This window comes from Colobus angolensis, unplaced genomic scaffold, assembly GCF_000951035.1.
Source record: "Colobus angolensis palliatus isolate OR3802 unplaced genomic scaffold, Cang.pa_1.0 Scaffold425, whole genome shotgun sequence".
Lineage (NCBI taxonomy): Eukaryota > Metazoa > Chordata > Mammalia > Primates > Cercopithecidae > Colobus > Colobus angolensis.
The window spans coordinates 897113-911548 of NW_012117655.1; the positions used below are offsets into that span (position 1 = coordinate 897113).

The following is a 14436-nucleotide window of genomic DNA, read 5'->3' on the forward strand; positions in this document are numbered from 1 at the left end:
CTCCCGAGTAGCAGGGATTACAGACATGCGCCACAATTCCCAGCAAATTTTTGTGTTTTTAGTAGAGACAGGGTTTCACCATGTTGGTCAGGCTGGTCTCGAACTCCTGACCTCAAGTGATTCACCTGCCTCAGCTTCCCAAAGTGCTGGAGTTACAGACATGAGCCACCATACCCAGCTACAATAATCATTTCTTTTTGGCATCTGTGTAGCTTACTATTTTTCTTTTCCTGATTCTCAGTATTCTCAGTATCTATTTTTATTTTTAAGTAGTGGATTAAAATTTGGAATTGACACCCAGATAAGTCAGTTCATTACCTGATTAGACAATAAAATAATAAGGCACATTACCTTATTTAATTTAAAATTTATTTCTCAGTTTATTACTCTCTCTTTTTTGAGTACATGTCTGAATTTGGAGCTAAATATACAAGAGCTCATTATATAATCTTTGTTTTGTTTTTGAGACAGTCTTACTTTGTTACCCAGGCTGGAGTGCAGTGGTGTGATCTCAGTTCTCTGTAACTTCCACCTTTCAGGTTCAAGCAATTGTCATGCCTCAGCCTCCTGAGTAGCTGGGTTTATAGTCATGCATCACCACACCTAGCTAAGTTTTGTATTTTTAGTAGAGATAGCGTTTCACCATGTTGGTCAGGCTGGTCTCAAACTCCCAACCTCAGGTGAGCCGCCTGCTTCAGCCTCCCAAAATGTGGGATTACAGGCATGATCCACCGCTTCTGATCCTGGAATACGTTTTGATTGAGAGAATAATTACCATCACAATATGTGGCTTCCCTTCCTCTTCTCTTTAAGTCATGGCTTTTATAACAAAGATTTCGTCAGGCTGCAGTTGATTTGTATATGCTTAAATAAATTATGTTTCAGTACAATATATGACAGTGTTGGAATCAGGGCAATTATGATAGACCAGAAAAATTATGGCAGAATAGTTCTGTTGCCCTAAATCCTGTTATCTTACTAGAAATTTAGGCTCACAGAGAGGTTGGAGAATTCCAAAGGGAAACTATAACTTTAAAATCCTTACCATTTTTTTTTCATGGCATTACCACCTTTACGTCCTTGCTCTGTGGTTGTGCTACAGCCTTTACAATGTGCTACCATTTCAAGAAGGAGAGTACAGCTAGCTGCAGAGCTTTGTCTAATGACAGTGATGTTGACAACTCTAAGATGACTTTATATATGACATCTTATGTGGATATATGCAATTTTAAAAATTATAATTTTTCACTGAAATATTTCAATTTTATAGGAATCAGAAATAATTAATGATTGCTAACTCTGTACTGTACTAGGTACACGTTTTTTAGGCAAGAATATGACATGAAATAATTAGCGAATGAGACATTTTATAGAGTCACCCAAAATTGAGAAGTGTTGCCTTTTTTCAAGTCTGTTTTTGGCACATGTTAAAGGATCTTTGATATGACTTGAAATGTGAGAAAAATTGTAGAAGGGGACCAGGATAATGTATCCTAATTTCTTCTGTCATTATTTGTACTGGGATATTGACAAATGATTAAATAATCTGCCTTTCCTAACTATACTGAAGAGCCAGATGGCTGTATGTGTGTTGCTGTGCCTACTTGTTTTATAGGGAAATCCTTTCTGTTACTCAAAATGAAAACTGCTCAGGGTTCTCTTAGTGCTGATGTTTGCCAATATAGTGTGCTTTTTCTTTTTTTTTTTTTGAGATGGAGTCTTGCTCTGTCATCTAGGCTGGAGTGCAGTGGCGTGATCTTGCTCACTACAGCCTCTACCTCCCTGGTTCAAGCGATTGTCCTGCCTCAGCCTCCCAAGTAGCTGGGATTATAGATGCCCACCACCATGCCCGGCTAATTTTTGTATTTTTAGTAGAGACAGGGTTTCACCATGTTGGCCAGACTGGTCTCAAACTCCTGACCTCAAGTGATCCACCTGCCTCACCCTCTCAAAGTGCTGGAATTACAGGCGTGAGCCACCATGGCCGGCCAGTGGTGTGCTTTTTTCTCTGTCAACCTCTTAAAAGCCTAAATTAGTGTCTCTGTGGGTTAGTACAATTAGATGTTTATTACCATAACTGTTTCTAGTTACCTGTATTAGACTTGTCATTCTTTTTCTAGCTTCAGATTACCACTGTTTGAGGTAAAAGTTGTAGTAAATTCTTAGAAAATAGTAATACTATTTTTTTTGGTCACATTTTCCACTTTGAATGTCCTTGGTTTCTTCTCTGGTAAAAAAAAAACTTACTGATCCTCTGCTTTCTAGTAGTACTGTTGTCCCTACGTATATACAGGGGATTGGTTCCAGGACCCCTGTGTATACTGAAATCTGCACATAAAGTCCTGACGTTGGCCCTGTGGAACTTGCATATATGAAAAGTCAGCCCTCCACATGCAGGTTTTACATCTTGCACACACAATTTTTGGTCTGCATTTGGTTGAAAAAAATCTGCATGTAAGTAGAACTGTGCAGTTCAAACCTGTGTTGTTCAAGGTCAACTGTATATAATAATTAGCTAAACGATAGAAAGCTGGCCCTGACTGTACTCATTGTCAGCTATTTAGCTAGACTAATTGATACTATTTTAGTGTCTTAACTCAGCCAGGTTGTACAGCCCCAGAAAGAATATCAAAAAGCCAGAACTTGGTTAGACCTTTTTGCTGGGAGAGAGTTCCTGGATAGATAGAATGGTAAGAAAATGGCAGTGTACTAGCAACTTAGGAACTAGCATACTTATGTCTCCTTTTATTAATCATAATAAAAAGATTTTAGTTTGTTAAGCAGATTGTATTTTTGTTTGTTCAGCAGTCTAATTACTATTCCCTGATCCAGGACTGAGGATTTAGAGGGCCAACCTTTAGGATACCTGAGGAAATTACCTGAAACTATCATCTCCTAACTCTGCCCAGTTGTTGGAAGGTCTCCATATTCCCTGCTTTTCCCACTTTCGATCACTGTGTCATACACAGAAATATTAAGTCCTAAGGGATAGAAGACTATTTTCTTGACTACCATGCAAATCAGGGATAGAGCAGTGCATGGTATGGGTTAGGTGAGTCCCGAAGTCTGTCCTCTCCTGGTTACTAGTATGAGTTCATGCAAACCATTTACTCCTTGCTTGCTTCAATTTCCTTATCCAGATCTGAATTAAATCTAAGGATATCTTCAGGTCTAAAAATCTCTGATGGGTATTTTTCATTGAGAATTTAATAAATAGCCTTGTCTGCTAGGGATGATTAAAAAGATTCAGTGGTTACACTCTTTTTCTTACATTTTTACTGCATGGGAAAACTATGAAAATTTAATTATGGCAAGCTTGAAGAGACCAGAAAAATAGCTTGATTAACCATAAGAATTAAGGTTGTTACAAGTTTTCAGAATTAAGTAAGTAGAGTGGAGTTTTGATTGATTATCTAGGGTGCACAGAAATTTACTTTTCAAGATGGAGATTGTTTACTTTGTGGAGTTTTTGTTTTAGGGCTGTCAACAGGCATGGAAATAGGCAGGGGACTAGAGAAATCTTTGGAGAGATGTTTTTTAATCAAGAAAACTCTGTTCTGTACCTTTCACTATGGTATGCTAAGTCTCGTGATGAGCCTCTGTTTCCATCTCTATACCTGAAGTTTTATCATAGGGTGGCAATAGAAAGAGAATAGAGGGAGAATTATTGGCAATTCATAAGTTGGATTTGGTGTACACTGTTAAACCTATATCTTCTGCTGGCATTTTAACTAGTAAGATGTGATAAGATTTGCGTGGACCTAAGTTTACTTAATCTTGATCCCTTCTGGGTTCCTTGGCCCAGGTTCAAATCAAATTCTGCTACTTCCTTTCTGTGTGATCTTGAGCAAGTTTGTCCCTCAGTTTTTCAGTCTGTTAAATCTGCTGCCTGACTTGCATCTGCACTCATATACTGTAACTTCTTTTTCTATTATTGTGGAAGAATGGTCTGTGCTGCCAGGAACGATCAATCTGTCTCATTGTATACTATTAAGGACATTAGCAGTTCTCCCTTTGTCTTCTGCATCATTAAATTTTCCCTCTCAACTGAATATTTCTCATCAGCATAAAATATTTTTCTCTTCTTAAAATTCTCTTCTGCCACTATTTTCTCTACTAGCACCAACTTGTTTCTTTTCCTTTCAGCAAAACACCCCAGAGGAGTTGAGTATATTTGCTCTCTTCAATTTCTTTCTTCCTATTCTTTCTTAAATTCATTCCAATCAGGTCTTTGTTCTCATCACTTTACTGAAACCGCTCTTGTAAAGTTATTAATGCCTTCTCGAACTTGTACTTCTGGGCTCAAGCTATCCTCCCACCTCAGCCTCCCAAGTAGCTGGGATTCCAGGCATCAGCCACTGTACCTGACCTTATTAATGGCTTCTGCTTTGTTAAACCCAGTGACCATTTTTCAGGCCTCATCCTATTTGACTTGTCATCAACATTTGGCACAGGTGATTGTTCTCTTCTCCTTGAAACACTCTTACCACCAGACTTTCAGGATACCACACTTTTGCTTCAACTGATGGGCCTCTGCTGCCTTCTTCATTTTCTTGACCTGTTTAATGTTTTTCTCCGAGACTTAGTCTTTGGACCTTTATATTCTTTTTTTTTTTTTTGAGACGGAGTCTCGCTCTGTCACCCAGGCTGGAGTGCAGTGGCCGGATCTCAGCTCACTGCAAGCTCCGCCTCCCGGGTTCACGCCATTCTCCTGCCTCAGCCTCCCGAGTAGCTGGGACTACAGGCGCCCGCCACCTCGCCCGGCTAGTTTTTTGTATTTTTTAGTAGAGACGGGGTTTCACCGTATTAGCCAGGATGGTCTCGATCTCCTGACCTCGTGATCCGCCCGTCTCGGCCTCCCAAAGTGCTGGGATTACAGGCTTGAGCCACCGCGCCCGGCCTGGACCTTTATATTCTTTATCTGTACTCACTCCGTTGGTATTATCTATATTCCGAAACTTTAAATATTACCTGTATGCTGACAGTTCCCAAATTTGCAGCTCCAGACACGTAATCCAGCTGCTTATTTGTACATTCACCCTTGAGTAGCTAAGAGGCAACTCATATTTAATGTGTGTGAAACAGAGCTTCTGAACTTATTTCCCAAATCTGTCCTTTCTATAGTCTTGCCTACTATCCGTTAATAGCAATTCCTTTCTTCTAAAAGGTAGAAGTCTTAGAATCAGCCTTGGTTACTTTGTCTCTTATAATCAGGCAGCACATCTTGTGGACTCTACCTGGAAAATATAAAAAGATACCCAAATCTGGCCACTTTGTACCACTTTTCTACCACCCCAAGCCAAGTAACCATCACATCTCCCTTGGATTATTGCAGTAGATTTTTACTTGATCTCCCTGTTTCTCTCTTATATTTGGAACCTGTTCTCAATACATTAACCAATATGAGCCTGTTGAAACATAACTTAGATTGTCACTCCTCTACTTAAAACCCTCCAGGGGCTTCCCATTTCACTCAAAATATAAGCCAATGTCTTTGCAATGACATACCAGGGCCTTACATGATTGGATTCTCCTTTATTTCTCTGGCCTTGTGTCTTACTGCTCTCCTCTTGACCACCTTGTTCTAACCACATTGCCCTCTTTGTTATATAAGTGCCTCAGCACCTTTCCAGTTGCTATTTTTTCTCCCTAGAAACCTCTTTTTGTGCATTTACATGTCTGATTCCTTTATCTTTTTTTGGCCTTCTCTTAAGTGTCATCTTTTCAATGAAGTCTCCTCTAAGCACCCTATTCAAAAATATTCTCTTTTCTTACCCCCAATTCTTCTTCCCTAGCACTTACCTCTACCCAACATATTATATATTTTGCTTAATTGTTTTGTTTGTGTTCTCTTCCTACTGTACTGTAAACTCCCCCAAGGCAGATTGTTTTTCACTCCTCCAGGGCCTAGAACAGTGCTTGGCAAATAGTATTAATTGAGCAAATGAGTGAATGAATGAATGAATAATAGAAGAACATCATAAGGTTCTTATGTAGATTAAATGAGTTTAACATAAGTAAATTCCTAAGACATGGACCGGCACATAGAAAGTACTCTGTATAAGTGTTAGCTTTTATTATAATTTTCATAGCATGTCCATGGACAGTCCTGTAGCCAATAGAGGTGAAGACTTAGTTGAGTTGAGAGGTCTTGGCATGCCATCTTCCATTAGTTCAACTTTGACTGGAGATGCCATAAAGGAAGAACTATGGTGGTTACCCCCAAATTTTGAGGTGTGGAGGTTCCTTAGGGAACCTTGATAATCAAGATGTACAAGGAAAATAATATCTATAATTATCAGTACTAGGGAAGAAACTGATGCTGTTCTTTACCTGCCCCAAATAAACATGACAGTTTAGTGGGAAATGAACTTAAATGCAAAGTTATACAATTCGTTTTTTCTTTTAAAATATGAATTTACCGTAAAGTTCCTAGTCCACAAAAATAATTTTTAAAATATCTCTTCTAATAAAATACTTGAAACAGACAGTAGCTTTTGAAAACATGAGACATCATGTTTTCATCATTTTTGCATGTTCTTCTATGTGTATGAAGGGGTGAAGATTTGTTTGCGGATAGTAATCTGTAGCTGTCATGTGATATAACTATCTTGGCTCAAGCTTAATGCTTGAAAAGTTTTATTTGTTTAATCATTTTTGCTTCAGGGATACTACATAGGGTCAATATACCGTTGTAAATTACTAACATTGCATTTCCTATACTTCATATTGAAAGTATCATTTTATTCTGGTAAATCCTAACATTGCATTTCCTATACTTCATATTGAACATATCATTTTATTCTGGTAAATTACTAACATTGCATTTCCTATACTTCATATTGAAGGTATCATTTTTATTCTGGTAGGCACATAGCTGGCAACCTGGAATAAAAAATCCATATCGTGGTGTTGTTGTGTGGCCTGTTCCTGAAAACATTGAAATCACTGTAACACTTTTTAAGGTAAGTTCCATTTTTATAGGCTATAGAATTTATTGTATGACCAGGGTTCCAAATGACAGAATATTTCAGTGTTGATTGTTCTATGCATTTGTGTCCAGTCTGGTACCTACTGTGCATTATTTTTAGGGACATAGCAATTGATAACAATGCAAAGGAATCACAGTATTTCATGGTCTATAAAGTCAGAATAGTTTGGGGATCTTTTTGAACTTGTTACAATTCAGATCAGCTGCGATAGTTCTTTTACTACTTCCTACGTTCTACCCACAGGAGACTATAAAATGCCTTCACTGTGGAAAGCTGAGGAGTGTGGAATTCTGAGTCTTGACCTTCATTTTGTTAGCCTTGTTTGATAAAAAGATGCTTTAAAATTAGTATATGATAAATATCTTATTAATGTTAATATAACAAGATATGTTTTAAATTGATAGTTGATAAATATTTTATTGATATTAATATTTATAAGTGTTGCTGCTTAAAGGCAAAATGCTGGTTGTAAATTCAAAGTGCAGATCTAAAAACATAGTTGTTCATATACCCCCTTGCCTATTTCATATGTATTTTCTCTTGAAAGTCTTCCATATGTCTTGAAACATTATAAAGTAGCCCCTACATATGGTAATTCAGCACCAGAATATTTACTTTCCTAACCAACTCCTTTCCTGCATCAAAAAAAGTTGGGGACAGGTATGTCTCAGTATGTCCCAGTTTTAGCCTTTTGGAAGGTGGTGGAGTTAGAAAATTAATGTTTTATTTCTTCTCTGAGTCACGTAAATTGTGTTGAGGCTACTTTTATCGTCGTATATAGCAGGGGAGAAGTCATCTCATTAAGCATAATTTAGTAACAGAAATTTGTGAAAATCCGCTAAATATTTTTAGGACATGAAATTAAAGTAGAGCAAAATGATATGGCTTAGCATATGACATTGTTGTGTAAACAGTGCTTTTGATTTTGTGAAACAATATATTAATTTATTTATTCAGAAAGTACTGCAGAGTTCAAAAGAACAAAACAATATGATGAATATTAATGTACTAGCCCATGAATGGAATACTAATTTTAAATGTTCTGTATTATATATGTATTTATTAATGATTCTTAGCACATTATGTATATTTTGTAGTTTTGATATTACTGTTACTGATATTATAGCCTTATTTGATTATGCTTGTCAGATGTATACCATTCTTGATTTATTCAGGGAGAAATAGGAATGAGACAGTAACTGCTATTCTTTTTTTTTAGGATAGTCAGAACCACTCTATTGCCCTTTTAACCAGCTGTCCAAAGAGACAGTTATTAAGCCCCTCCTATCCATTTTTGTCCTACTGGAATGGTAATGATAGTTAAGAGCAATATCTTTGGTGTCAGAAGAATATCTTTATATGCATATAGTTCATTTAACTTTCACAGCAACTCTAAGGTATTATAATGATTCTCACTTTACTGATAAGGAAACTGAGACTAGAGAGGAATGTAACTTGTCCACATAGACTGTGATTTAGCCCTGTTCATTCCTCTACACTGTACTGCCTACTCTGTAATAAAAAGAGTTGTGAATATTGATCACAACAGTAGGATCTCTGACATACTTGAGGAAGACTTTTTTTTTTTTTTGGAGTCTCACTCTGTTGCCCAGGCTGACAATTTGCCAGAGGTTTGTAGGGCAAGCAGTTGATCCTGCCTCAGCCTCCCGAGTAGCTGGACTACAGGCGCCTGCCACCACACCCAGCTAATTTTTTGTATTTTTTAGTAGAGATGGGGTTTCACTGTGTTAGCCAGGATGGTCTCGATCTCCTGACCTTGTGATCCACCCACCTCAGCCTCCCAAGGTGCTGAGATTACAGGCATGAGCCACCGTGCCTGGCCAAGGAAGACTTTTAAGTAATTTCTTACTTTGTTTTAGTCTGTATTGGCAAAGCAAATGAATGGACATGGTTATACAACTTTTTAATAAAATGGTGATAGAGAATGAGGGACTAGAATAGAGCTGAAAAATAGCCTCCGCCTTGTGTTCTGGGAAAGAATATGCATTGACAGTGATTCTGAGTTGAAAGTGGCTGTTGAAATGTGTTGCTTGGAGGATCAGGAGGTAAGTGAGGTTTTCAAGTACTGATGAGAATGTTCAGCATATCCTTATCACTGAATTTTTAGATTTGGAGGGTTAGTATGTAGAAAAAAACCCAAACACCCCTCCCTGTCCGTCTGCTGTATTACACGTTTCTACACAGTTGTGCTATTGATGCAACCTTGTGACCATTTTCAATATTTAAAAGAGTATTTTCAGCAGATACTTTCATCTTCCTGACTCCTTCCATCCTCCCAGAATTCTTATAGATAAGCAGAAAAGTAAAACAACAAAATGGAGTAACTTTTCATTTGTTCATGGTAATTTTTGGATCTTGTTTTTGAACAACACTTAAAATATTCAAGTGAAAAACTTCACATTTTCTCTCTTTTTAAAACTTGTATTAAATCTCGTAATTCACTTAATCTTGAAATTTGCAGATAGGAAAGGACTGCTCTGCACCCTTTTTGTCCTTAGTGAGTAGCATACACAGAGGTATGCTCATAGAGGAGGTGCATTTTAAGATAGTTATCAATATGTTTAATTTTTCTGTCATTTAACCAAAAATTAATTTCTTTAGCCTCCTTTTGATATTTGAGTTAAACTGACAATAGCTGTTTCTAGTAAATTTTTTTTTAAAAGACTTTTAGGATTTTGAGAAGGACAATGGCTCTTCAAACTATTTTTAATTTTTCTCTTTAGTGCAGTGCTAAGAAAGGAGACAGTAGAGGGAGAGTAGGATGTAAAAAAATGCTTAATTGAATTATGCTAGAAGCCATTCTCATTACAAATGTTTTTGTCTGGTCAGTAATATAGTTAATTATGTAGAGATATCATTTTTAAGTGCCTTGGAAATGAACATCATTGCTGCTTATTTTACATCTTTTTACTCACTTGGCCCTATCAGATGTGCTTCTTGGTCTCATTAAAATTATTCTTTGGTAAAAATTATTTTAGGAATAATACATTATCTATGCTTTAAAAAATATTTCATTGCTTTAAGAGTTAATGTATGTCATATGTAGATGGTGCTGTTAAAAATCTATTGATTTATAAGATATATTATATATGTATTATATATTATATAATCTATATTATATATTAATTTATAAGATTAATTCATTACTTCATTAATCCAGTATTTTTGAGAACCTTGCTATGTGCCAGGTACTTTTCTAGATCCTGGGAGCACAGTGCCTACACTGAACCAACAAAGTGGGTAAAAATCAGACAGACCTGAAACAGCAACATAGCTTAAACACTAGCTGTGCACTGTGGGAAGCTGCATCTCTTAGTTTTCGTTTTTCTGCTCCGTTAAATGGGAATGAAAAGAGTACCTACCTCATAGGTTGCTATAATGAGTAAAACACTTAGCACAAGAACTGGGACATGGTGAGTGCTCAGTAAATATATTATTATTTTGATACTAACTGGGCTGGAGCTGTGCTGCATTCCTCAAAATACAAAATGAGACGGGAGGGAGAGGCAGGGAGAATGGTATGATGTCTCCCCTGCATTGCATCACACTGTATTACTTGGTCTCTGTGCCCTAAGTGCATCATGGAAAAGCTCTTTCAACCTTTATTTATAATTCTTTTTCTCCATAAACCTAGTTTATAGGCAGAGCCAGCTGAGGAAACAAATATTAAGTATTGTTTTCCACTTCCCTTTTCCTTCTACCCTTTCCCTGTTCACCACCATCAAAGAAACTTCTTTTGGCAGATTTTTATCCTACCTATGTGAATTTACTCATAAAAATAGTTGCTTCAATACAGCTCAAACTCAACCAGCTGTCATGCTATTATACTAGAAAATGAGTAAACAGACATGACGAAGTAACTAAGGAGTTTGGAATTTGTCTCATAAGTTGTAAGGGTTGTTAAAGAAATCTGAGTTGGTACTGATACGGTCAGAACTGTGGTTTGGGAAAATTAATCTGTATACAAGATTGAATGGAGATCAAAGAGACTGAGAGAGTGCTCCAGTCACGTTCATCTTGAAATAGCCTAGGTATGAACTCAACTATGGTAATAGAAATAGAAGATCATTAATAGACCAAAGTGGAATCAATCATAAATGTTTCTCTATGAGACGCATGGGACCTGAGAGACCCAGTGGGGAAATATCAGAGCCCATCTCCCATCCGTGTGTGCTCAATCTTAGAGTGCAGTGTTGAGCCAAAAGCATGCTTTATTGAGATATTCTCTTATTTTCTTGATACCTCCATTCCTACCTCACCTCTGATACATGAAGTGAACTTGAGTAAGTTAAATGGGCGTGTAATGTGACCGCACTACTTTTCTCTCTGTTTCTTATACTTTGTTGCCTTTTGCCTTTACTGACTCTGAAATCTGTGGAAATCCTTTGTAATCCCACCCAGCCCAGATGTTTTCTCTCTCATGAAGTTTCTCTTGTTCATTCTTGTAAGAAGTAGTGTGTCGTTTCTAATCTCTGGTAAAATCATTTATTTCATTCATCATACATTTATTTGAATTTAGAACTATTGTGTTTGTCTTTGAAGGCTAGGACAACTGTCTTTGAATCCATGTAACATTTCTACAATCCCTTATATACTAAGTCCCCAATAAATGTTTCTCAAATAAATGCTTGCAAAAGTGTACTTCAGTTGAAGAACAAAAAAAAAAAAGTTGCATTTGGTTGTAGGATCCGTTACCCTTTCTCAGGTTTCTAAGGCATTTCTGAGGTTAATGAGGGAGAGGTAAGAGGAAGGGTATCAGTAGCCCTGCTGATTTGCCATTTTGTCTAGATTATCAAGTCTCTTTTAGTGTTTTGAAATTCCAGCTGTTTATTTAACCTCTGCACTGAAGAAAACTTTGCCTCTAATGGTAACTTTTAAGATATATACAGGCATTAAAATGAAGGCAGGGCTTTATATTAGCATTTAATATCTTAATAAACTGCTTCTTAATAGTCCATTTACTGGTTTATGTGTCTCTGATTAGGTAGGTGCAGTGATGAAAGATAATGATATGCATCAACAAAAATAGAGGATTTCTTAATATTAAATAATTATTATAATTTAAATAAATTATGGAAATATTATAAGAGTTGGGTATGGCCAGGCACTGTGGGCCATTCCTGCAATCCCAACACTTTGGGAGGCTGAGGTGGGAGGATCGGGAGGCTAAGGTAGGTGGATCGCTTGAGCCAAGGAGTTTAAGATAAGCCTGGCAACATGGTGAAACCCCATCTCTACAAAAAAATACAAAAAATGGACCAGGTGCAGTGGCTCACACCTGTAATTCCAACACTGTGGAGATTGAGGCAGGAGTTCAAGACCAGCCTGGGCAACATGGCAAAACCCTGTCTCTTTTGAAAATACGAAAAATTAGCTGGGCACAGTGGTGTGTGCCTGTAGTCCCAGCTACTCAGGAGGCTGAGGTGGGAGGATTGCTTGAGCCCAGAAGGTGGAGGTTGCAGTGAGCCAAGATCACACCCCTGCAATCCAGCCTGGATAGCAGAATAAGACTCTGTCAAAAAAAAAAAAAAAAAAGTCAAGACTAAGAAAATCACTCAAAACCATGCATTTACATGGAAATTAAACATCATGCTCTGGAATGACTTTGGGGTAAATAATGAAATTAAGGCAGATATCACGAAGTTACTTGAAACTAATGAGAACAATGATACAACAGACCAGAATCACTGGGACACAGCTAAGGCGATGTTAAGAGGGAAATTCGAAGCGCTAAATACCCATATCAAAGAGTTAGAAAAATCTCAAATTAACAACTTAACATCACAACTGAAAGAGTTAGAGAAGCAAGGACAAATCAACTTCAAAGCTGGCAGAAGACAAGCAGTAACCAAAATCAGAGCTGAACTGAAGGAAATAGAAAATGAAAACCCATTCAAAAGATCAACAAATTCAGGAGTTGGTGTTTTGAAACAATAAAGATCGATAGGCTGCTAGCTAGACTAATAAGAAAAGAGAGAAAAGCCAAATGAACACAATTAGAAATGATGAAGAGGCTGTTACCACTGACCTCAGAGAAATGAAAATAACCATCAGAAACTATTATGAACACCTCTTTGCACACAAACTAGAAAACTTAGAAGAGATGGATAAATTCCTGTACACATATACCCTTCCAAGAGTGAACCAGGAAGAAATTGATTCCCTGAACAGACCAATAACAAACTTCAAAATTGAATCAGTAATAAATAGCTTACCAACCAAAAAAAGCCCAGGACCAGATGAATTCACGCTGAATTCTACCAGATATACAAAGAATAGCTGGTAGTATTCCTACCAAAACTATTCTAAAAAATTGAGGAGGAGAAACTCCTTCCCAACTCATTCTATGAGGTCAGCATCATCCTAATAACAAAACCTGGCAGAGACACAGCAAAACCTGGCAGAGATACAACAAAAGAAAACTTCAGGCCAATATCCTTGATTAACATCGATGCAAAAATCCTCAATAAAATACTGGCAAACTGATTTCAGCAGCACATCAAAAAGCTAATCTACCATGATCAAGTCGATCAAGTTGGCTTAGTCCTTGGAATACAAAGTTGATTCAACATATGCAAGTCAATAAATGTGATTCATTACATAAATAGAACTAAAGATAAAAACCACATGATTATCTCAATAGATGCAGAAAAGGCTTTTGATAAAATTCAACATCCCTTTGTGTTAAATACTCTCAAAACTAGGTATTGAAGGAACATATATCAAAATGATAGCCATCGATAACAAACCCACAGCCAACATCATACTGAATGGGCAAGAGCTGGAAGCATTCCCTTTGAAAACCGGCACAAGACAAGGATGCCCTTTCTACCACTCCTGTTTAATATAGTATTGGAAGTCCTGGCCAGAGCAATCAGGCAAGAGAAAGAAATAAAGGGCATCCAAATAGTAAGAGAAGAAGTCAGTTTATCCCTCGTTGTAGATGACATGATCCTAATCTAAAAAACCCCGTAGTCTCAGCCCAAAAGCTCCTGCAGCTGATAAATAACTTCAGTGAAGTTTTAGGATACAAAATCAATGTATAAAAATCACTAACATTCCTATACACCAATGAAAGCTAAGATGAGAGCCAAATGAGGAACACAATCCCATTTACAATTGCTACAAAAATAATAAAATACCTAGGAATACAGCTAACCAGGGAGGTGAAAGATCTCTATAATGAAAACTAAAAAACACTGCTCAAAGAAATCAGAGATGATACAAACAAATGGAGAAGCATTCCAGTGCTTATGGATAGGAAAAACAAATATTAAAATGCCATACTGCCCAAAGCAATTTACAGATTCAGTGCTATTCCTATCAAACTACCAATGGCATTCTTCACAGAACTAGAAAAACCTTTTTTAGAATTCATATGAAACCAAAAAGCCTGAATAACCAAGGCAATCCTAAGCCAAAA

At 37.1% G+C, this 14436-nt stretch overlaps 1 protein-coding gene across 2 annotated transcripts in view; it reads left to right on the top strand.

Moving 5' to 3' along the window:
- Nucleotides 1-14436, top strand: part of EHBP1 (EH domain binding protein 1) — a 317715-nt gene that overhangs the window by 50472 nt on the left and 252807 nt on the right. For both annotated transcript variants that reach the window (XM_011956827.1, XM_011956828.1), the window contains exon 4: nucleotides 6870-6965. In XM_011956827.1, the coding sequence (XP_011812217.1) occupies nucleotides 6870-6965 (96 nt within the window). The remainder of the gene's footprint in view (nucleotides 1-6869; nucleotides 6966-14436) is intronic.